The 26846-nt window shown below is 29.7% G+C and overlaps 2 protein-coding genes across 2 annotated transcripts; both read left to right on the top strand.

Moving 5' to 3' along the window:
• Positions 1-1661: 1661 nt before the first annotated feature.
• LOC147814201 (uncharacterized) lies at positions 1662-23734 on the top strand. The gene is made up of 3 exons (XM_087158497.1): positions 1662-2094; positions 19364-19519; positions 22744-23734. Exons 1-3 carry the CDS (start codon positions 2008-2010, stop codon positions 23263-23265), a joined length of 765 nt encoding a protein of 254 aa, XP_087014623.1. The 5' UTR covers positions 1662-2007; the 3' UTR covers positions 23266-23734.
• LOC147814202 (uncharacterized) lies at positions 8359-11155 on the top strand. The gene is made up of 2 exons (XM_087158504.1): positions 8359-8393; positions 10369-11155. Exons 1-2 carry the CDS (start codon positions 8359-8361, stop codon positions 11075-11077), a joined length of 744 nt encoding a protein of 247 aa, XP_087014630.1. The 3' UTR covers positions 11078-11155.
• Positions 23735-26846: the final 3112 nt, after the last annotated feature.

Here is a 26846-nt window from a genome sequence, read left to right on the forward strand (position 1 = left end):
TCAATAGTAAATTAAATAACAAATATTTATGAATAATTTTTGCGAGGAATTATCTTTAGAAAAATTATTTGATTAGCTTCAATAATTTCAGAGATATGGCGAAAAGGTGAAAGTAACGTCAAGGGGTCCTAACTTTCGACTAAACTATTAAGACTATATTCCCAGTTTGCGACTATTATCTTCCTGTTTTAAGGATCAAGAATCCTGCAAATCCGTCAACAACAAAAAATATGGTTTTTCAAAAAAAGTCTGTTTTTACGCATGATTTCGTAACGTAAAAACAAATAAGTTTTATTTCTAAGTTTGCACCATATATTTAGGGTTATCATATTTAGGTTAATACCCTCGAACTATTAAGATTAGGTGAAAATAGATTACAGGATCAAAAATTATTAAGATTCAGCTCTTTTTCAGTTATTTATTTATTTTGCTTTTGATTCTTGCGCTTTCTGCATATAATAGAGGGAGAGTGATGATTAAAGAATTTTTTTTAAAAAAAGGACCTGATATTAAAAATAAAAAAATATATAACGAAGAGAAAAATGGATCTATAATTTTTCATACCTGATTCTGAAACCATGAAATGTATACAGTACTCAAAATCTAAACGAAACATACTGAACAACTTTTAACCTAATGATCCGATTTTTCAATCCTAGTGGCTCGAGGGGTAGACCGAATATGCTAATTAATTAACACAGACGATATTTTTAGTTACGAAATTACCGATTATGATCTCTGCCACAATCTGGCAAATAGTGTCTCAGTAGTTAGGTTAGAAGAGCAGAGGATATTTTAAACCTCTTCATGTTATTTCACTTTTTGCGTATTTTATAATGTCTCGAGAATTTCTTTAGTGAATTGAAAAATATTTGCACACAATTATAAAATTCATTTATCCAAATATAATTCCAGGCAGAAAATAATTTTTAGTAATTAGTTATTATTTAATAATATTAGAAAAAATTTTGGATTGTAAAGTATAGAAATGCTTAAAGAATAAATTGTATTACGCAAAAAGCAAAATTTGAATGAGATCGGACGAATAGTTCCTGAGAAATCAAATTTTAAAAAAGTCAGATACTTAATAGTCGATTTCTCTGAGAATATTCGACCTATTTTTTTTCAAATTTTGTAATTTTATTAAACTAATAAATAAGTTCAACACCTTAGCAAGAACGGGAGTCCGCTCTCATTTTCATTTTATGGAAAATTCATTATGGAAAACCCGTTTTGGTCGCATATCATTTGCTTTTGTACCCTTGTCTGCATTTTTCAATTATAAGCGTTTATCATGAAGAATTTTATTGTTTTGAAACAGGTATTCTTTACATCTTTTTTTTTTTTTTTTTTTTAAATTTTTTTAGTTTCATGCTTCGCAAAAAAATTTTCGCCTGTGAATGAGAATTTTAATCAATATTATTCAGCAGGTAAAATTTTACGAAGTATCTCTTAAAAGTACCTGAGCCATATCAGAAGGACTCATAGGAAAAAAAATTTCAAGATTACGGAGAAAAATATAACATTATAGTAATTTAACAGACCCTTTATCAATTCCATCTTCTGATTGGCTATACGACTTGTAAATGAAGAGTAAATCCCGCCCAGATCAAATCACATGACTTGTCGGAAAACTTAAAGAAGAAAAAATATCTTCATTCACACACTTTACAAATTACATCTTTTTGATAGTGAAGATCTTAGGAACAGCTTTCTCTATTTTAACGTTCTTTTCAAGTTGTTTTTCTAAAATAATAATAATCTTTTATTTTTTAAATGACTTTTGTTATAGAACTCTATAAAAGGAAGATTTTCAGAACTTGTTCCTTAAGTTTAATATGGGATCTGTGAAACATAACTTTAAAGTTCTTGATACTTCTTTAGTCTTGTAATCCACAGTTTTCATTAATCCTTAAAGTTTTATGAAGTAGCATTATAGAATGCTGTAAAAATTCATTTAACGTTCGCTTTTTAATCTAAAAATAAGAGATATTTTCAAATTACGATATGGAAACAGTAGTTGAAAACAAATGCTTTTTCCCCTGCATTTTCAGCGAGAGGAAAAGTGTCGCCACAACAATGGAATTTCAAGAAGTAAGCCCACATTATTATTATTTGTTTAATACATATAACGATATGTTTTGTTTATACCCTTGAAAAACATTGTACGCAGGAAAAAATACATTATATATAAATTGTCGAGAGGATATTGTTGATATACAAAAAAAAAATTATAAATTAACAAATCAAACTATAATAAAAAATTTTGCTGCAATATATAATATTATAAATATCTACTGCGAAATTGTAATAAAAAAATCAAACTTGAAACAAAAAACCTATTACCCTGAAAAATTGAAATGATGAAATCAAGTCAAGCATGAAAAAAAAATTCATTGATATAATATCCAAGAGAGTGGTATTAAATGTGCGATATTTAAAATGTGTTTTTGTTCGACTAAGGTAATTAAGGCATTTTAAAATTTTTAACGTATTAATATTCTTGAAACAAATGTGTCAAGAAGTATTGCCTTTCTTAAACTAATGAAAAATTAAATGATACATTTCATTTTATAATCAAAAATACTAAACAAAACAATTAAAATATGATATTTGAAAATGTTTTTACTTTTATTGACTTTCCCATAATTAAAAACATTTCAAAGTTTTCCAGGCTCATAATAAATAGTTTAAAATAAAAAGTGAGTACATTATAAATTAATTTTTTTTAAATAAATTTAGAATATTTTCCCTTCAATTACTTGGGGGGGGGATGGTTAAATGCAGAGTTCTCAACTTAATGCGTTTCATTTTTATTCATTTCCAGAAATCTCACAGGATAAACAATAAAAAAAATAACAATGCTACTGAATCAATACAGTTTCATGATTGATGCCCAACCACTCATTGTTAAATTAGTTAACTTAAGGATTGTTTTTTCTGAGAAACTACTAAATCGAATTTTAGAAACGCATTCGCATTTAAATTGAAAATTCTAGAAATATTTTGCTTAAATAATTTATTTAGAGCGCTTGTAAATTAAAAACGCATTTAAATGTATATCATGATGAGAGTAACAGAAAGAAATTCTTATCTGAAATCAGTGCAGCAGATTCTTAAAGCGATACTTTATGCCAAAAAAAAAATTAAAACAAGAGTAGTTATTTGTACATGAATCTACAAAGCTACTGCTGTTGAAAATATATCTTATTAGATTGCAGAAAAAATAAAAAAAAATAATAATGGAAAAAATAATAGAAATAGTTTAACCCATTGTGGTCGTATATCTGCTTGCAATTGAATTGTAACTCAATATTTTGCTTAATTGTTACGCGAAAACAACATTAGCACATTACTTTTCATGTGTGTACGTTTTGCTTCGAAATGTCTGTAAAACCAAAGCGAATTCAACAAAATTTGCTCACATTCTAATCAAGCTCGAAGTAAAAAGTTTAATCTTATTGGCGAGTGATTACTCTGTGAATTTTCAAAAATTTGCAATCAAATGTGAAACAGTTCTAAAAAGTTTTAAGCATTTAATCCAGCTTATATTGATAACTTAATGGTGGATAATTGGTTTTGAAAAAATGATAAGTTTTATTAAACAATATAAAATGGTTGTTATAACAAATATCCATTTTATAGTTTCGCATTATAGTTTTTTACTGTTTTTATGTATTATTTGTGTTTGAAACAGATATCACTCTGTTCTTAACCCCAGAATGTACCGATCAATGATTAACGACTAGATGAACGTTGAGCTTCTCGCAAACCGTTAACTCAGAGTTCAGCGAGGATTGAGGAAACTGTCCTTCAGAGCTACTACAATTGATATGGTCAATTCCCATAACTAGGATTGCAAAGTTGTTGCGGGAAAAAAATGACAAAGTGTGATGGGAGTTTCCCAAGAAATAAAAGCATCTAAAATTAAGGGTTTGAAAAAATATTTCTTTCAATTTAACACAATATTAACTTTTTTATTCAGATGAAGAGAATTTTTGGTCAAAATTTTATAATTATTTTTGTATATGTTTCGTCTTTTATCGCGCTAAACACGTTTGCATGTTTCAAAAACGATACGACGCTTTACCGTGTGCGAAAGCCCTTGTGGCAAATTTTAAAATTATTTGTATACGTATGTAATTTAAAATTTAACTTATAGAAAAATTAAGTTCAGATTAATCTAGAATAAACGATACATTTTCAAAAGCTGAAGAGGTTTTTCAGATATACCAAACTGCAAGCAAATGATAATGGGATTACTCATTACACAGTGGGGAAGTTATCCTGCAATAATTTGTTTGTATATAACAAAATATATTATATAACAAAAGCATTCTTTTAGCATAGAAACTTTAATCATTTACTCTAGGTTTATCTAAACTTACTTTTTCCTGAAGTTTAAATTACCAATGGAGGCGAAACAGGATTTGCCATAAAATAATTCACCCGTGGTACGACAGCGTCCTCGACGTTGACGAATATCGAGTATCCATTTTAGGTAGCCGTTCTGTCTTAAATTTCCAAAACTTGATTAGTTTTCCTACCTCAACGTCTGATTCATTGACCGTTAATTCATTAGTCCTCAGACCTACCAAATTAATACAATGCAAACTAATTAACTACCAAATTTTAAAAATAAATTGCACTAACATGCCAAACAAATCTACTGTGTATACTAGAAATTATATTTCTATAGTAAAGCTAACGATAAATTAAAAACGCAATAAATGTATTAAAATAAAAGATGCAATAGATAAAATAAATAAAAGAGAGTTCTCCTAAAAATTCCATTTTGCTGTTGATTTTTTCTGTTCGTTGTTAAGTGTTTTTTTAATTATACATTATCAATTTTGAAGTTTCAAGAAGTACTAAGTGCCATTGAAGTGTAAGTAATACATTAAAAAACAATCTCAAATTTTTTAAAGGAATTTAGCTCAAATCGTAACATTTTGAAAAACTCGCAGATTTTTAGAAGAAAAAAATAATAATTCGTAAAAATGCACCCCGCAACACACTTGCACTCGATTAATAGCTGAATAACATTGAAAAGTAGTTAGAGAACAGTTGATCATGATGCAGATTCTAATTTTGGCTAAGACTGAATTTAGTTCATGTGCAGGTTTTCGTGGCATAATTTGAAAATTAAATTGCAAAGATTTTGGATTAGAATCTTAATGGAGCAGTTATCAGACCAAACATTGGAGTTGTTACATAAATTGTTGATGTAAACAAATTTAAATTAGATTTTCTCAAAAATTCCAGATACTAGGTTGATTCCTTAAATGTCATATTCACGTCTGTCCCTCCCCGAGGGGATTACACCCACGTAATCTTACGAGCTGGAATTAAAACATGCAAGATAATTTCGGTGGGTCTTTCGGCGCTTTACATAATGGATGCAACTAGCCTAATCTACTGAAAGAGATGTGTAGTAAAATATTTCGTTAAGAATTTCTTTTATCTTCTGTGTTCGTTTCAAATTATGAGGTCGCAAAATTAAACATATTCACTAGTTGGATCCTCTCTTCATCCCCAAAAATAAAACAAGATTAAATGCTTTTGGACTATTTTTTATAGCTTAATTATGTGAGACTTAAAACTTCGTTTTTCGATTATAATTTCTTTAAAAAAATTTACTGAATAAAATGGAAAAATAAATTCTATGAGATTATTTTATAGCTGTATTAAATACGAAAAAAAAAGTTGCATCAGAATCTGTTCTGGAAGAGACTATTCTCCCTCTTTTTTTCTGAATGTTCCCTTCATTCTCATACAGCTAATATAATGCAGCTAATAATTGGAAATTATTTTTCTACAGTAAAGGAAAAAACAAATGAAAGATGGAAAAAAAAATCGAACAAGGTAAGAAACTACCAATATATGAATTAAAATTTTTCTACAAATTAATAATTTAAAATTTGGATAATTTAAAAGAAATGTTTTACCAAAATGAAAAAAAAATTAAAGGAAATGTTGAACGCATGTCAAATCTTTTTATGATTTATATTTAATAAAAGAAATATTTAAAAATTTTATACACTTACTTAAATTAACTACTTATGCAGAAAGTAAATTACGTCACGTTTTGCGATAAACTTCAAAATAATTAAATGTTCTGCCTTATAAAGTAAAAGAAGAATCATTCATAAAAAATTATCCGTTATTATTTTTTTTTAATTTAACTATTCAGATAAACAAGTTTAATTAAACAATAACATTTATTTCACTTAAATAAAAAACATTTACTAATTTATTTTTGATGACCTGAAAAATTATATAATTTGTATAGAAATAATAACTCTGGGCACAATGTTTTTTTTTTCTTTTTTTTTTCTGTCACATGAGACTTTTTTAAGGAATTTCAGGCAGTTTCGTATCTCTGATTTCAAATCCGCAATCGATTTCTCTCTCTAAGTAATAGTTTTTTTAATGTCATTTTTTGTCTTGTCAAAATGTACAAGTTCAAAAACGTTATACATAACACTGTGGTGGTGGAAATGTTGCAAAACTTCTTGGGGAGTTAATGCACATCATCAGGATTAAAAGTGCAACGAAATCCATCCCCGCGGAAACACCTTTCTAAATCAGACATCATTTAGTACGGCTATCAAATTTCGCTAATTATCAATAGCGCCTATCTTAGAGTCTTTCTCTAGTAACCCCATTTCCGCGCAATCTGGTTCTTTTATTTAACCTTAATTGTCTTCCCAAGTTCCGATTTTATTATATTAATGACATCACTTCCTCCCCTCCTCTCCATAGCTCGTGGGTCCCCCAGTGGACGGATCGTAAGGACACTGTTCCCAGTAGAACACCGAATTCAAACATCACTGACTACGGTCAGTAAGCGGGTGGGTGACTACTTTGATCAGTCTGCGTAGGGACCGAGGGTGCGTGGTATGGGTCCTTGTTAAACTGTTCTACCAGAAAGTGCTCGAGCTAGCGCTCAAGATGTCAGGTTTACAAACCAGGGGAGCCATCCCCTATGCAGAGGATCAAAATGGTGATGGTATGTCTTCGGATCATCATCAGGGATGATTCCCATACCGTCGCCCAATAGCCCATTGTGCAGCTCTAGTCGACGTAAATAAAGTACCCACCTACCATAGCTCGTGGAAATGCATTTAACTCTGATTTGAACCTCACGGACACAGTAGTTTTTCTAGTTCTCACCTTTATTTTTCAGTTTTTCACTGGCAGCTTTTGTTTCTTCTCATTCACGTCTTACCAATTTTGAAAATGGGCACTTATTTTTGAGCGCTTGAAATATGTCTAGTGTTATGTCCAATTAGTATATTTTTGAAGCGAAGGAAGTTTTTAATCCAATAATATCTAACCGCTTCAGTTTCTTGGGAATATTTATTTAGTGAGTGACACTTAATTATTCTTGTACGGAGAAAAAAAAATTCTTGTAAAATGATCGTACTTTATGGTAAAAACACTTCTGATTAAATAAAGCTATCGTAATTCCAGTAATACTAACCAAAATGTCCATTATTTAAACCATTCCTTCATCGATTTTCCCGTTCACATGATAACGGCTTCATGGGAAATTCCGATTTTCGAAATTATAGTTCTTATAACCACACATTTAGAAAGAAATGTGAAACTGAAAAGCAAATTTAACTGAATAAATTATTTTTATGCCATGTATGGTATAGTGTCCTGATAGAATTGCTAAATTTTACCTCATTTACCAATTTTATCATATATTATGAAACCATATTTTATTTTTAATTTTATCGAAACGGCTTTTGTAAAAATTACCATGGTTTTTATTATTCCCATGTAAATTTTGCCATAGTGTGGTAGTTTTAAACATGCTTTTTTTTAGTGTGTAATGTTTCATCAGAATAAAATAACTATTCTAATTTCGTGTGTTAAGAAGCAATGAATTTTATATTAAGTGCTAAAAGATACGTGCTGGTACATGTGACTTAATTTCAAGTACTACCATAATTTACTTTTTAATAGACGAAAAGTAAGCATCTTTCAAAAAAATTCATATTTAATGTGATGTAAATGCGAATTTTTTTTTTTTTTTTGAAATATTGACAACAGTATAACATATTATATAACTCCATGTCTTTCACATTAATAAAACTAATATCAACAATAGACAAAAAAAACTAATTCATATTTACTTTTAAACAAACAAAAAGAAATTAATTATGTTCTATAACAATTTGTTTGAATCATATTTCGGTATTACAACAATGTTAATACCATAGTTTCCAAGTTAACAATGCGAATTAGAACAAAATCTCATTTCAACAATTAAAGGAATCCATTTCTTGTTAAACTCTTGAGAAAATTGGTTGTGTTTCTTGAGTTAAGAATTCATTTTGAAATAAAATGTCTAAACTATTGAGATATATTCGAAAAAAGCTGTAAGTAATGAGTATTTGATAATTTTAAGTAGCGAAATTTGATATATAGTTGTTTAAAGTTTTAACTTAAATTTAAGAAAAAAGTTAAATTACTCTAAATAATAGTTATTTTTTACGTGCATTATTGTCACCAAATTTATTACATTTACCGTTTAGTTTTATTTAAAGAAATTGCTATAAACTACTTCTGCTTTATCTGTATATATATCCATAAAAGCACTATCTAAAGGTAATGATGCATTAATTTTATTTAGATATTGATGTAATACTAATTACAAACTTTTACCAAATTCAATTTAACCTATTAGCACTGACAGCGAATTGTTTTAAAACTATTTTGATTATTAAAAAAGAAACTGAAAAACTACTCCAATAATGTTTTTTTTCTTAAAGCATTTTGTTTCATTTGGTAAAGTTGTAAAATTTATAAAATTATAACCACACTGCAGAATTCCATTAAAACTGCACAATTTTTCTTCGAGGAAAAAAAAACTCTTTTCAAGTGCGTGTATTAAAATATTTGCTGAATGCAAATCCATAAAGTCATCAAATAAAAAACAATATAACTTTTTTCATGATTTTTTGAGAAACTCCTATAATGAGGGATATATAAATATTTCAAATAAAAACTCATAAAAACGCTTATTACATATGACTATTGATGTAATATTTTAAAGACATTAATAATTAAGAAAATATTACATGCAATTATATTTATAAGCGTTCCAGGAAAAACTAAATAACTTGTGCAATCCTTTATTCTAGCTTTAAAATTCAATTTATGGTTAGAAATTCAGTTTAATTGGCGAGTCATACTTACTGTACTTTCATTAACACAAAGTATGTCTATCTTCAGTTTCTTTCATATTTTACAATCATTATTAACCTAATGTAATGTTTTAAGTGCAATAATTATTTTATTATTATTTAGTTTTCTTTACTTATTATTACTTCTAATCAACATCCCTTTCATTCTCCTTAAACAATAATTTTGTTTCAAAGGTTCTTTTTTTTTTTTAACTAAAATTCAAACACGTATTTTCTGATAATAAACTTGCTATTTTTTAATTTTGTTAGCTTAATTTTTTTGTACAAAAAATGTCTAGAAAAACTTTCTTAAAGATTAGATTTTATTTATTCATGAAATACGGATTAAATTCTACAGTAAAAAAAATTGAAGCAAAGTACAAGTAAGCTCTTCAACTCAAAAATATCATCAAAATATTTTGAATTTGATAATAAATAAATTTAATTATGTTATTGTGAAAGTTATGTCTTTACGCCAAGAAAATTATCAATAATATGTAATATCAGTTTATCACCACACAAAAAAATGTAGGGTATAAACTATCAAAATATGGTAAAATTTACCATTTTTCTGGCTCTATGGGAACAACAAAAAGTCGGTAACTTTTTACCGAAGCCCTCTGATGATTTCGGTAAAAATAACAATGAAATATGGTTATATAATTTTTGAAAAAATGTTTAGGCTTTATTAATCATAATTATGTTTTTTTTAACCAGGAATCTGATTACCATACAGAGCGGTAATTTTACCAGAATTTCTTCATCCTGTAAGAATTGCAGTGTGCTAACTTTAAACTGATTTTTTTTCTGACGATTCTTCTTCTAACGATATAATTTTTTATATAAATAGACACGATGCTTTGAATATATAACTTAATTCTAGAACAGAATATTATCACAAAATTATAGAGACATTTAGAAAATTACCTTCATAATGTACAAAAAACATTAAAAATCTAAATACAAATCATCTTTCTAGTTGAGAGAGCATTTGCAACATCAATAAATTTTTTACCTTAAAGTTAATAGTAAAAAATCAAATTATGAATATTAGCTTTATAATTTACGAAAAGATTGGAAATATATTTAAACCATTTTTTTTTAGTTTGATTTAAATATTTTAGTTATAAGTAAGAGTAAGACAAATTCAGATTGTATTTTAATTTAGTTCTAAGGGAAAGAAGGATAATGATAAGTTCCAGTTGAGGGACTGGAACGAGGTTCTTGCTGAGCAAAAAACGATTGAGGAAAACAGAGCTGCAGAGGCTCTGGATGAGCAATTGGATAAAGATAATGCAGTGGATGAGGAAGTAGTTAAATATGTTGAGGAAGTGGTAGAGAACAACACTGCAAATGAAGGAAATGCTGAAATTGATTATAAATTTCAGTTGAGAGATTGGAGCAAAGTTCTTGACGAGCAGGAAATGGTTGAAAGAAACAGAGCTGCAGAGGCTCTGGTTAAGAAATGGGATAAGGAAACTGCAGTGGTTGAGGAAACTGCTAAATATGTTGAAGAAGTTTTAGAGAAGAACACTGCAGATGAAATTGGTAATGAGTTCCAGTTAAGAGACTGGAACGATGTTCTTGCTGAGCAGAAAACTGTTGAAAACGACAGAGCTTCAGAGGCTCTTGATAAGAAATTGGATAAAAAAACTGCAGTGGATGAGGAAACTATAAGGAATGTTAAATTCGAAAAGTTCCCCTTAAAGATCGGAGATTATGTTATTATAGGACAGGCTGTACTTGACATCAAGAAGAATAGGCCTGTAAGACATGATTTCAATTTTATGGGAATTTCAACTGAACACTACAAACGGATGATGAGAGATTTCCAAAAGTGTGAAAGAGAGAAACGGAACAAAAGTTCCTTATTATAGATACGTTGAAAAGTTTCCCAAAAATTCCGATTATGACATTTAACCTATTTTGACTCTTACCCGATTTAGACACTCACTCGATTTTGACCCTTTCCCGATTGTGATACATTAGTGGTTTTGATACAAATAAAAAAAAAACCCTAGCACATTGACAGGACATTATGTTTAATGTGCTGCATAAATATTTTCTCTACGGACAATATTGTGGAGATTTTCCCGAATTTGACATTAAAAAAATGCCTAGCACGTTGACAGGACATTGTGTTTAATGTGCTGCATAAATATTTTCTCTACGGACAATATTGTGGAGATTTTCCCGATTTTGACATTAAAAAAATGCCTAGCACATTGACAGGACATTGTGTTTAATGTGCTGCATAAAATATTTTTTCTGTGGTCAATATTGTGGAGATTTTCCTGATTTTGACGCTAAAAAACCCTAACACATTGACAGGACATTGTGTTCAATGTGCTTCATGAAATATTTTTCCGCTGTCGATCAATATTGTGAAGATTTTGAAAATGGTGACTAACACAAAGACATTATAATTGTGTGGTTAAAAATTCTGGAATATGTATTCAATAAGGCAATACACCTGATATCACAATAGAAATTAACTCGTGAACAGGACATTTTGTTCATTGAGTTCGTAACTTCAATTCTAGATCAGGAAAATGTCTTTTTTTGTGATCATAATTTATGATGAAAATTATGTTTCTTCATTTCTGTTGCTAATTTTAGACAGTGAGCCTCAAAGCATGATAGCCAATTTTATGGCATGAATAATTGTATTAATATCATTGAATAAATAATAAATGGTCTTTTTTTTTCACAAAACGTTTAAGTCATTATTCTATATATTAATAGAGATTGCATGTTGTTTCTTATGTGTGTTTATGCTAACAGACTATTCTTTATTCTCAACAATAATAATTACAACAACTGCCATTAATATTAGATCTTAAAAAATTATATTAATTACTACTCTATAACTTACTGGCTTACCGGACTACTCTATAACTTATTGGCACTTTTAAATATTCTAATATCTTATTATAATATCATAATACGAAAAAAAAAGAAAAACTTAAAATTATGCAGCAAAATAAAATTAATGAATTGAGTTGCTTTAGGTTAACTATTAAAACTAAATTTAAAATTACCATATGAAATACCATATTAAAATTACCAATTTGAAATGAGTTGTTGATTGGTAACTTTTAAAATTGAACTTAAAACGAACTATGTTGAATGATTTCAGAAATACAGATGAGAAATCTGGCAATTGGTTTAAAACATTAATGTCCTTTATGACAATTATAAAAATCCTTTGTTTCTAGTCTAAATTTAATTAAAATTTATAAAGCTCAGTTAATTCACAAAAGGATAGGGTATGTTTTGAGCTTTATAGACTAATGTGAAAAACATTGTGAATAAAATTCAAAAATGGTGACAAGAAATGAAACAAGAACCATCCCCTGTGCTTAAGCACTTAACTAATTACACTGAGAAGTGTCATTTGGCGTTCTGCACACTCATATTTAGGGCTAGAAAAACATTTTGGTGTTTAGAGACTGAGGAAGGTTCTTGTTCAGAGCGTTAGAGAGCCGAAACTATAGTATGTCCATTTCTAAACTTGATTTGTGCTTTTATAATGTTTTTCCCTTTAGCCAGCTAATTTTATTTAAAAAAAAAAGGAAGAAATATTCGTAATCAAGCATATAAATTATGTTTTTAAACTTGTATATTCAAACAAAAATTAGGCTAAAAATGTCAATGAAAAAAAATTCTGTAGCTTTGGGAACAAAACTAATTTCAGTTTCGAAATCACCACATCCGGATTAGGCAAGATCAAGTTATTTGTATAAACACAACAAAAGATTTGTTACTCAGTGTAAATCAAAATGCTACTGAACTAACGAATGTTATATTCTTTATATTGTTCAGCAAACTAATATTTTGAGCAATGACCCATAACAATTTCCATACTTCCAGAAACCAAATTGACAAATCGTTGTTGTCCCGATTAAAACTTTATAAGATAATGAAGAAAACACAAATGACTTCCTGGCGACTATCAATTTCATGGACATTAATATGACAAATTGGTCTACATAATCGAAAAATATCATTCGATAATATAGCGTGATACACAATCATTAGACGCAAAAGAAATTAATAAAATGTGATAATTCTATTGAGGGTACGAAAGAAAGCCTTACTTCTTCCTAAACACTGTTGAAACGTAATCCTCAGAATGAAATAATAGTAAAAATAATCCCCCCAAGTTCTATTGAAGATTAAAAAAAAGTTCAGGTTTACGTGCGTTGAATATGTGATGAATTAAAATAACAGATGAATAGCAGTCTCATAAATTATTTATCAAAGAAGATTGAAAAAGGCATTTGACAGCAATTTTCTAATTTCATTTCAATTTGCGCTGTCGTCTGATAGAATAGGGTCTGCTTTGGAGTATTGAGAAAATACAAGTTATCTTAATTTGCTACCTGGATTTCCAAGGTCGTATGAGTATCAATGCAATGACATTTTGAATGAATTTTCAGGCTTCTTATTTTATTTTTTTTTATTTTTTTTAGATTTTTTTTTATTTTGAGCAATTAATTATATGGTGGGTTTTTTTAAAAAAATATGATAACAAAACTGTTGATTAAATTTCAAAAAAAGATTAATTACTATCCCTCCTCGAGTTTTATGTTAATAAGATAGGAAAAGTAATAATTACTCACAATTAAACTTATTAGGCATTTAAAATGAAAAATATACAACAGATAAACAAAAATACTGGTTTCAAGCCTTACTATTACATAAAATTTTTTAAATTATTTTTTTTTTCACAACCCTTTTTAAATATTTTTCACAAAATACATTTCGTTGAGACCCGGCCGAAATTGACCTTGTCATAAAACATAATATTAGTCTTATAAGTGATGATAAAAAAGAAACTGGTAGAAAATTTTCTTCCAAAATTCAACTTCTTTTTACCATTCAAATTATTTGTAACAGAAGTCTTTAACAGAGATTCTTTATTAGAAATGTTTTTCTTTTTTATTACATTGATAAATCGGTGATTTTTCAAATTTAATTTCTTTTGAATTCACCAGTTTTTTAGTTTTCCCTTAACGCTAGGAAGTTTAATATTGTAACTTTGTCAATTTCAAAAACAAAATCAATACACACACAACTCAAGAATAATATACCCACGATGTACTTAGCTTCTGAATTCGGTAAATCGAGTATTTTGATTAGTGAAGCTTTTAATCAGTACTGATATTCATTTTTGTGAAGAATTGTTGGGCAAATTAAGGAAATTTTGCTATTATTAGTTGCCAGTTGTATCATTTTCTATTTAACAGTGGCCACATTTAAAAATATGTGGCCTCTTTTTTCAGAATTAAAAATTCTAAACCATTAAAAAATTTTTGATATAAATAATGTAAGTCAATTCTTTTATAACATTTCACAAAATATAGTTAACATTACAAAAATTATTTCTAAAATAAAGAAATCTTTTTTTTAAAAAAAAAAGAAAAGTATTTTTCAGAATATAATAAAACATTCAAAATAACTCCATAGTTATTCGAAATAATAATATGCACAAGAGGAATATTTCCGACTTGAAGATCTGGTGGTGATTGTTTAATCGCCATTTGCCTGTGGTTGGCGGTGATTGTTCATTTTGTCCTACGTGGAAAATTATTTCTAATATTGAAAACATTAATTGCTGCTTGATGGATTATGTAAATAAAGAATTAAGGAAACTGTGAACTAGATTGTTCGAAAAGTCGGCAGAAAAATGAATATTTAAACCTTAAGAGCTGAAGTGATTCGGAAGTAGCTCTACTGATTCTAGCGCAAAGAAAACAAACAATTACTAAATATAGAGAGAGTGCCGTGATGGCTCAAGGGATAGTGGGCTCTCCATCCAATGAGGCGAACCGGGTTCGAATCCCTGCGATGGCCGGTCGATACGAATTATGCACCCCGCTCGCACCGATCACAGTTCAGGCTTAAAATATCCTCAGTGGCAGACGGATCATGGGTTAGAGTGTCTTGCCGTCAGGCTGATGAGGGAGGTTTTCGGGGTGTTCCTCTCCATGAAACGCAAATGCGGGTAAGTTCCATCAAAAAGTCTTCCTCGAAGGCAATTTCTCCCAATACTTGATCCAGAAGTTCCCTAGTCTTCTGGATTGGGTTCAAAATTATAGGATTCAGAGTTAAAGATAAGTAGTAGTAAACTGAATATTCGGTCGGCTGTTCAACGACAGTTACAAAATATATATAGTACCTATATATAAAGAAAATATAAATGTATTGCAAACATTTGCAAATTTTATAGGGATTGGTCTTAAAAGTTAGACATCTAATTTTCTGCTACTTGCGTGCTATAAAATAATTAACTCCAGAAGTATCTTATCGTGTTTCCTTTCAAACACTAAAAATAATAATAATAATAATTGTGTCACGATTTTAAATTACTAATTTGAATTTCTTCGCAAAGCATAAAACTGGTCTTTGTCATATGCTAATAGTAATTTTTTCGAATTATATAACTATTTTAAAAGTTCTTCATAAATGCACATGTTTTGAAAGAATTAAAATGGAAAATATTGATTTTTATTTATTTCGGGTGAGTTCCACCACTCGAAACTCTTGGAGCCCACTCCAAAGTTCTTGAACTTTTGAGAAGTTTATCGTTTTACGATTAACGATTGTTAATCGTTTGACGGTTGAATTTTCGAATGATTCGATTCTTTATTTTTGCGTGACGTCATTACTTTTTATTTAACAACTAGCTGAAAACCTGTTCTTCGTAAGGGGTAAAAAAAAAAAAAGAATCAATAAATCAGTACTGAACAGCACAACAAATCATGCACAAAACTGAATGACAAATACCGGAACAAAAATAAAGCTAAAATAATTCCAAAGTTTGTCTTATTATTATTCGTTGCCCTTCTCGGATGCTTTACGTTTTTAGACTAAGCAAAACACGTACTTAGTCATTCATCCTATCAAAATAAAGGTGAACTGCATTAGGTATCATCTGGCAAATTGCTGTTGCTCTAGGCAACACATGATATTTAAAATTTACCAATCAAGCTACTTTCCCTTGTCCCTATATCTTCCAGGGGTAATAAGCACTCATTTCCTCAGTATCGATCATAAAAATCTACAGTATTGATGTAACTGTAATAGGCGTGAAATTTTATTCATAAAATACTTTATACCTAGATAAGAGTATATTTGGAACATTTAAACTGTATCTTCCATGATGCCAGTAATGCCAACGACCAAAATTATGCATTATTGTCAATAATAGTATGGCGACTTTGTACGGTTCTCCATAACAAATATTCACATTTTCTTCATTATTTTTGCTATTTACATAGTTTACTTTTTAATTATTTCAATTACTACCTATTAAGAGCATTAATTAACGTTACTGACGTCAATTATACGTTGATTTTTTACGCGCTCTTCGAACTAGAACCTTTTCTCCATTAATTTTGAATTTTAGTACATAGCTTATTATTTTACCATTTCAATATTTATCTAACTATTACTAAAATTAATTATCATTGGCGTAAATAATATTATTGGCGTTTGTTTTACATTTATCCTCAAAAATTTATTATCATTTCTTTGTTAATTTCGAATTTCAGTGCAAAACTTTTTTTTTATTTCAATTACCGTTGATTTTAAATTACACTGGTTATCATAAATTAAGGAAAAATCACAAAAATAGCGATAACTCTTTCAAAAGTAAGCCAAACCGTGCAAAATTTGCATATGTTGTCCACTAAGAGTAGCTGAGTAAAATTGCAATATGCAAATTAGTGGCGCTGCACTCGGCTTACGTCATCTGCCTGGAGCATAAAAGTCCAAGTTTGAGAGAAAGCACACAAATTTTACTGTGATTGCGACAATGAAAATCTGAGATAGCCAATTCGTAATAATGACCTCTAGGCATCATTTGCCTGAAGAACTACGATGGAGAGCCATCGGGAGACTAGAGGCAGGGCAGAGTCAATCAGAAGTGGCCAGATGGCTAAATGTGAGTCCATCTGTGGTTCATAGACTTTGGAGGCAATTTCAAACCACAGATTCGGCATCTAGGAGGTTCAGTCAAGGACGGCCAACTGTTACGACCAGTGCCGATGACCGATATTTGACATTAAGTGCACGCAGGAATAGAACCGCTACTCCGACACATCTTAGATCCTCTCTTGCTGCAGCCACCGGAAGGTTGGTGTCAACGTCAACTGTGCGCAGAAGGCTCCACGAAGGTGGTCTGTATGCGAGACGACCAGCCATTTGCGTGCCGCTCACATCACGCCATAGGAGAGACCGTTTGCAGTGGGCCCGACAACATGTCCACTGGACGTCAGATCAATGGAGGCCTGTTCTCTTTACGGATGAGTCCAGGTTTAGTCTAGAAAGTGACAGTAGACGTTATTTGATATGGAGAGAACCTGGGACCCGTTATCATCCATCAAACATCCGTGAAAGAGATGCATACGGAAGAGGCAGTGTCTGTGTTTGGGGAGGCATATCCTTAGGAGGGCGCACATACCTCCATGTCTTTCCAAGGGGAACCGTGAATGCTCAGGTTTATCGAGACAACATCCTTGATGCTTATGTGCGCCCATATGCCGGGGCAATTGGTGATTGCTTCCTGTTACAGGACGATAATGCAAGACCACACAGAGCTCGCATTGTTGATGATTATCTTCAACAGGAAACAATTACTCGCATGGAGTGGCCAGCTCGATCCCCGGACTTGAATCCTATCGAGCACGTTTGGGATGCTCTAGGGAGGCGTGTATCTGCCATCAATCCGCCCCCTCAGACCCTTGCCACGCTTGCAACTGCTTTACAAGAGCAATGGCTCTCACTTCCTATTGAACTGATAGACCGCATAATTGAAAGCATCACACATCGCTGTTTGTGCTGTATTGCTTCTAGAGGCAATCATATTCCATATTAAAGGTACTTTTTCTATTGCAAACCGATACTTCCAATTTGTTTATTTTATACATGTGCTAATTTCTATACTACTATTAATGTCTGATAATTTCTTTTTATGTTGTTTAATACCTTACTATGTGTTGTATATTGTGGGTAAGTTTCATAAAATTCCATGTGTAATTTCTTGAGTTATCGCGATTTTTGTGAATTTTCCTTAATTTATGATAACCAGTGTATTTAGTTTCATAGTAATACGATATAAAAGCATAGCTATTAACAAAATTAACACGTAATTTCAAGCAATCTTAGAAATGCTATGCTACACCGATTATCTTGATCATTCTGATAACCTAGCATAACGAATAAAAAAAATTTATTATAGAACGTGCAATAAGCAACCTTTTTAATAGAGCTATAAGCTAGCAAACATTGAATGTTATCTTCAAAATTGTTGACAAAACTGAATCTTTTATAGTTTACTTTTTATGGTTTCCTCTAAACCAATGAGAAAATTCCATTTTTCAAATGTCGCTGGATAAAAAATAAAATTAACAATTCGAAAATCGGGCTTAGCAATTTGTTTACCTTCATGCTGAATGTCGTATTTTTAGAACCAACGGTTCCGGTATATAGACACATACACACAAATTATTTATTCTATTACATGTAAATATAATTCTTTTATCAATGCTTGAAATATTTCTAACAGAAAATTAAACCTTAATATAAAGAAGTTAAAATCTTAAAGAATAATAAAATACAATTTACGATTTTTAAAAACTTTACTTTCCTATTGATTGTAGCTTGATTATTCTATATAAATTGCCCCAATCAAATTTTTAATTTCTAAATTTCATATAAATTTTTATTTCCGAAATGAAATTTATCTAACATAAAATATTTCCAAAATAGCATTCCGTCTCATTCTTTTTGATTCTCAATAATTAGCCTAACACTGCACAAAAAGTTTTTCATTTTAATTTTAACACTCGTTTATCATATTAAACAAGGGAAATATAAAAAAATATAATCTTGAATTTTTAACCTCGGAAAATCCTTTAAAGTGACAAACATCTCGAAACTCCATGCAAGGAAAATACGTTTCTAATATTTTAAACATACATCATATTTTCACTGCATAGTAAAAGATATAACATATTATATTTTTACTGCAAATAAATATTTAAACAAAAATTATAAACTACTACTAACTACTTAAGCAAAAACTAAAATTATTATCTTAATGCACAGTTTTATGAAAATGTGACAAAAATTATTAACTTACCTCTTATTTATAGGTTCTAAATGATCTTGAAAGTGTATTTCACTCAACTTATACATGGACTGAACTGGATGATGGAACACCAAAATGTTTCGATGAAGATATTAATATTTCATCGACATTCGTTAAAACAAGAAACTTTCAAGAATATCATGACAAAACAAACTATCATGTACGTACTATTGCCATTTTAAATAATCAAAAAATATTTATTCTAAGAATCTACTAAAACAATCTGAAATGCAGCTTGCACATTTCATTCTATATAATTTTGATAGGACAGGATAAACCAAACGATTAAATAATGCATATAAAATACTTTTTCAGAGAAGACGATATTTCAATGAAATTTGACATAGTGGACGTAATTACTATTAACCAAATGTGTTAATATTAATTTTGGAAATAAATACCAAATACGAGAATTAAACTCTGTGTAAAAATGACTTAAGATAGATTTAAATATCATGTTATAAAACTTAAAAATAAAAACTTATCAATTAATATGCTAAAAATAGGAAAAAATAAATCGTTTGAAATTAATTTTTCTTGTAGAACTTTCTTGTATTTAAAAAGCTTTATACTTACTTTTTTTTCTGGTAAAAAACAATTTTTATTTTTTGAGTCATTAACGTTAAGATAGGTATTAAAAATAGAAGGAAAGAGAAGGGTTTTATTTTATAATTATTCTTATGGAATGAACTAAGAATGATGTCTTCACAAAAATGTTATCTTAGCAAAATTTAGAAATTAATTCGCATAAATTTTTATGTCTATAATAATTCTTAAAACGCTTAACTAATTTCGTTTTTATTATTATAGCTTTTTAAATAGATATTTATTACTGTGATTTTAGGTTATCTTTATAAATATGCAATCTGATCAAAATCTAGAAAACTCAAAGCCAATGATTCGTGTTAATTGTTTTCATTCTTATAATCGTGTTAATTTTTTCTTTCATTTATTCTTAAATAATTTTTTTGAAATAGATTTATTTTATCAGAACTTTTGAAACAGATATTTATCATCAAATTTTTTTAAGTATATTTTTTAAAAAAATTATGTTGCTTTATAATCCTAAAAATAAGCTGCATTGAAGGCCATAATAAGTACGGTTACATGTTTTTTCTTATTAAACTTAATTAATTTTTGTTCTATAGTTTAAATTTCTTTAATATACCTGAAAACTCATTACACTGTAAGAATGAAAACCTGAAGTATTATTAAAAAATCTCCAGGCAACTGAGATTCCATAAACTTTTCTAGTAAATTTACTTTATTTAACTTAGAAAACATAGTATGTGTACTAAGTTTAATGTAGTAACGCTTCTAGAAAAGTGTATAGAATCTTTTTCCTAGAAATTTTCTAGTAAGATGACAGATTTTTTTTTAACAATCTAGTTAAAATAGGGGATATGTAGAAACATGTCTAAAGATCGTTAATGGAGCAATGATGATTCTTCAGCACAATTACCATCCCCCCCGCCCGCATCAAAATTAACTATTCGAGAATCAATCGTCTTCTTACAGTGTATGGACTATATTTTCGTACCATTAGGGTAAATGCGCTATGCAGATTTACATTTTACATCTTGCAGATTTATATTTAAGCTTCATCTCCTGTGCATTGAAGACTAAAAGTAAAAGATAAACATTTTATAGTATATTTAGGTAAATAATGTGAGTAAGCGTACGATTATTCAATGCCGACTGGTATTAGTTTCAGAAGGATGTCCTGTTCTAAGACAAAAAACGTTAAAAAAGGAAGAAGAAAAAAACGAGTTCTTCTTTCTTCTAAAAAAAGAATCTTTTTGACGTACACAAACACAAATGTTGTTCTATAATGCCCGGCCTCATGCTTTTTCACTTTCTCATCCTTCCATCCACCCTCAGATTTTCACTGATTCCTTTAATTCGAACAACGTTATTTTTTTCTTTTAATAATAATGCATTTTCTTAATTTGAATCTTTTACTTTTAAAAAAATCATTCAAGGTATGCGGCGCCATTCCTGTGTAGAAAAAAAAAAACTCATGCTAAAGTATAAATTTTGTAATCTCTTTACTGCACAAGTCGTTACTTTTGAACGTAGAATAATTTTTTTAAAGTAAAATTTGAGATCCAAGTTAGATCAAGTTTAATTATTCAACTTTAACGAAGTTATAGTTTTTACTCTCATGCTAGAGCATAAAAAAGACTGCAAATTTCTTTACAAATGCGAGTCAAAATGGCAACACTTTGGCCATAGCGCTTTTAGCTCCACGGTACGGTAAAAAGCCTAACTTCTAATTAGAATGATATGTTTATGGTTTTCTTTTATTATGTTTAATTGAATTTCGGTACTTCTTTGTAATCGTTTCATTATTAGTTTTATTTTAATTCAATTAAATTCTTAACTGTTTATTCTTTAAGAATGTCGTGTATTAATGAACAAGAAATTATAATTCGCAACAAAAAGAAAATTATTTTTTATTTTAAATACTTTAATTTTCTCCTTGTAGTTAAAATCTAATTCAATGTTTTATAAAATGCATATTATGAATGACATACACCATTACTCCTTATAAACTAAAGAATAAGTTCCTAAAAGCGCTATAATTGTAGATTTCTTTATTTTATTTTCTCGTTTCACGGAAGATTTTATAATATGACAGAAACACCTTTTTCACTTATAGTAGAACTAAAATCTAAAATAAAGAATTTGAATTTAGTTAGAAAATTTCATGTTTCTACATGATTTTTACGAAATGAAATAATTTCGAAACACTTACATAAATTCTCGCAATTCTATCTTTTTCCAATAATTTTTATTGGAATGAAGCAAAAAAACTTAAATTTGAAATTAATCACACTCAGAAAAGTGCATGTTGTTCCTTCCTGTTACTAATATAATCATCGTTCTTAAAGTAATCACTCAGAAAAAACAAAAATATGACAGAGACACTGAAATATAACCGTAGAATGACGACTGTATAAATCTACTTTACCAACTAACCATTTCCTTTAAGGCAGGCCACACACTGAGGAAGAAAGCGGTAAGTAAGAGACACAGGAGAGGCAGATTCCCATACTTTTGCATTAGCATGCGTGCATCGCCTCTGCGCATTCTAACGCAAAAGTATAGGAATTCGCCACCTGTATGCTTTTTTCTCAGCGCTTGTCTCTTCGGTATGTAGCCTGTTAAGTTTTGTTAGAGTACTCAGGAGCAAGTATAGACAGAAGAAACTCTTAGAAAAGCGTCATGAGGAAGTCAGGGTGAATCATACTTAAATATTATAGTTGATGTTATAAACTTTAAAAAAAAAATAGTAATATTATTAACAATCTTACAAAAAATATCGGACGTTTAAATAGCTCTTGATATACTAATTTCTCGCTTTTTCTTTTTCAATTTCAGACCACTTTCATAACGCCAGGCAACAGCTACGTTACCCTTGAACCGTCATCTTCAGCAAACAATCAGGATACATCCAAAAACTCCATGTCCGGAAACACGGAGTCAAGCAGTGTGGATTCACGATTTCAATGTTACCACAGGACTTTTCCAGAATCTGTAACAGCTGATAACAGTGATTTCGATACCGTTGAACCAAATGCTGCAATATTCAAGAAAGCACGACGAGGCAGAAGACCATCGAAGAGAAAAGTGACCTACCATCAGTGTTCCCATGCCGGGTGTACAAAGACTTACACAAAGAGTTCACACTTGAAAGCTCATGTGAGGACACATACTGGCGAGAAACCCTATGCCTGCTCGTGGCGTGGATGTGATTGGAAATTTGCTCGTTCTGACGAGCTCACCAGGCACTTTAGAAAACATACTGGAGACCGACCATTCAAGTGTGAGAACTGCGAGAAAGCTTTCTCGAGATCTGATCACTTAGCTCTACATCTAAAACGTCACATGGAAATACTTTAATTTATAAAAATTTCAGGATGCAGATTATTTCCCAAATGTCAAAAAATGAGTCGATGATTTGAGAAATCAAGTAAAGAAAAACAGAAGGAGATCTAGGAAATCTACGGATTCTGCTTGGGAAGTCAGTTGTTTATTCCCATCGAATTTTGAAATTTGTCACTGTTTTCATCAACAGATGGCGCTATTTAATAAGAAAATTTTTTAATGAATGTTTTCAAACAACCACTATTAGTATCATAACGTGGTGTATTCTGAAGCCCGTGTAAATGTCATATTTATATGAAATGAACAAAACTTTAAAAAAATGCGTGCTGAAAATAAAAATAAAAACCTTTTTAGCTCACTTCTTGCCATACATAATTTCCGGACATTTTTGCTGTAACTCTTCATCATCATTCATTCTTCCTTAATTTTCACAAATCTTTTTTTTTAATCCATTAACAATGTAATAAAAATATTTATATGTCCACTCGTACGTCTGTTTCTTACGTGTTTACGTCTTATCTTTTCCAAAGTTTGAATAGTAACAAAAAAATAACATCAATTTTACCTTACCAACAACATTTACCTTAGCAATGTTGAAATAAAAGTTTTTAGTTGTGACGTTAGACTTATAATGGGAACATACAGCAAGCAGAATTGCATATTGTGCCAGTTTTGGTAACTACAAAAAGAAAAAAAACTGTAGTTGGCAAAAGTACCTATGCAAACAAAGCGTTTCACTCTTCTAAAGAAGTTAAAATTAGTTTACTATGATTCACTTAAAACCAGAACTCAAATATTTCATAGAATGGTTTTTTTAACATCCATTTTTGTATTACAACGGATGAATTTCAAAATAAAAACATTAAGTAGTCGAAGTCGATCTAAGATGTTTTCTAAACACTGTTTTAATGTGCAATATCGTAATTAAGTTTGGATTATAGTAAATCGGTTAAGAAAATGCACGGTAGCTTCTTAATAATTTCTTTTTTTCATGTATAATTTATATAAATAACAATAATATGAGGACTTCTTCGACATCGCAAGTAAATTCAGTTATTTTGCTTATTTATTTGCATTAAAAAAAAAAATAACTGTCTTCGAAAAAACACGAATTTACTTGCGCCAAATCACTTTCCATTGGCGATTTTATCACCTGCGTCGGCGAAATGAATAAGTACCAAAGATAGTAATAATATAAACCGACTATGCATGAACCGACGGCTACAAATTAGTGTACGTCACTATAACCGGGACGCAATTTTCCAATCCAGCTATAAAAAAAATTGCTTCTTAACTATTTTTAGTTCAGATAATAAACTTTAAAATGAATAAAAGCTTGCATTGTTATGACGATTGACGACCCACTGCAACGAAGAGAAAAACCTACAGAAACGACAACGAGTCGTTAAAGTCATCTGGATTGTAAATTAGCAACCGGAATACGAACGTACACTGAAGTGCCAAGGCTAAAGAGATAACAGACCATATTTAATTTAACATCATATCTGCAATCTTTAACTGAACTCATTAATATATTTCCTATTTTATTTATTTTTTAAATGCAACCCATTTCAATTGAGATACACATCAACGTTGTCTTCTTATTTCCGTCAAACAGTTCGAGTATAAATCAATTATTTGTTCCTCCGTCGTTAGGGGTCGGAGCATGTTATATTCTGTCATGAAATTGTCAGAGTATACAAAATACCTAATACACTGCTTGTCGGGTGCAGTTCTGTGAAAATCATTTATTGTCGATTCAACGTTCGAAAATGATACATGTTTCGAACTTGTTGAAGAACAATCACAGAAGATATTATTTAACAATTCTCGGAGTAAGTGTAATAAGAAATAAACGGCATGTTTTAAAATCGACAGCATTTAATTTTTTTTAAAATCACAAATAAGAATTAAATAAAATTGTGAAATTAGATGTCAATTTTGAATACAAGTCAGTTGTTTATTTTGACTGATTTAATTTATTTGCTTGATTTACTTATGCTAACCCATTCACTTTGGGGCTGTCCAAATATAATTGAGTCAGAAGAGAAACGAGAACTTCTCCTCATCTCAATAACATCTTAATATGACGTCAATGATCGACACTCAGATCTGTGATAGATACTTATTTTAAAGGTTGCTTTAAGCATAAAATGTTGAAGTTAATTTTACTAGTAATTAATGATGTAATTATTCGCGATCGCAACGAACTATAGGGGGCGTTGTTGTATGAGACGGATACCTGCGATTTCTATATGAACACTGATTCAGTTACTCTAGAGACGTCTTTAATGTAGCACGTAGCATTACAACGTTCCTTCCTTATTGTGGCTAATTAAATTTAAAAAAGAAAAATGTTTAATATTCTTTCTTATGCAAACGAAAACAAAATGGTATCTCTTTTTATTAGAGAAGGAATATCCAAAACACATCGGAAAAATATTTGCACATTAACAGAAAAAAATATGTATATTCTTATAAGAGTTAAAACCTAATGACCGAGAAACAGTTTTACTAAATTTAATGATATAACATGGAAGGCCCAGTTAAACTTTACATTCTATAGTTTTAAGAATCATATTACTTCAAAAATTTAAATGAACAAGAAGTATACATAAGCCTCATAATTTTATGAAATTTAATTTTGTAAAAAAAGTTTTTTGACAACAATTTTTATCAAAACATTTCAAGTTTCAATAAAAATCATTATTTAGAAACTAAGAAATGTAAAATAAAGAATGCTGACGAAACAAAAAAAAAAAAAAAAAAAAAAAAACAATTCTTTTTTGTCGCCATCTTTAGTGCTACGAAAATTCGTGTTTGGGATTTGCCAAAAACAAAACAAGATGCAATTTTACTTTTTCAGGAGCGAAATATTTTACCGAAAAAACGAAAATGTATCACTTCCCACAACATGAAACTTTATCTTGGTAAACGTACGTTTTGGAAATGTTATTTCATTTGGAATCTCATTTATCAGAGTTCATATGGCGATATGATTGTTTTGAATCTATGCTAAACTCTATATCAGCTCATTTTCCACCGAAATCCGATTGACTACTTTGATTTTAAATAAAGTGTTTAATTTTACGATTTGTCTCAAAAATTTTAAGTGCAGATTGGCGGCATTTAAAAACCGTCAAATCTGTAGCGGCGGTGGCGTTAATACGCAAGTACCGAATTTTTATTCCATACTTTTCTGAATCATATTACTTCAAACATTAGGATATACAAGAAGTATACATGAACACATAATGTTATACCATTTAATTTTTCAAAAAAAGTATTTTGACAAAAATTTTTATCAAAAAATTATAAGCTAAAAAGCGGAAAATAAAGAATTCTTCTTATAGTTCTTAATCAGACATAAAAAACCATTCTGTAGAGAACTATCATCAAATAAGAAAAAAAAGTATTTACAAGCAAATTACACTACACTCATAACACTCACCTGTTTTATAAATCTGCAGAATTCTAACAAGGGAAACTAGGGAAGTGTGACTCGCCAATTTTGAAATAAACTAGTGGGATGTATGCCTTATGAGGAATAATTTTAGGGGGCAACATTCGTTTCGGCCCATAGAAGGTCCTGTGAG

The sequence above is a fragment of the Parasteatoda tepidariorum genome, chromosome 3 (assembly GCF_982258835.1).
Source record: "Parasteatoda tepidariorum strain Cologne lab strain chromosome 3, Ptep-v5.0, whole genome shotgun sequence".
NCBI classification, from domain to species: Eukaryota; Metazoa; Arthropoda; class Arachnida; order Araneae; family Theridiidae; genus Parasteatoda; species Parasteatoda tepidariorum.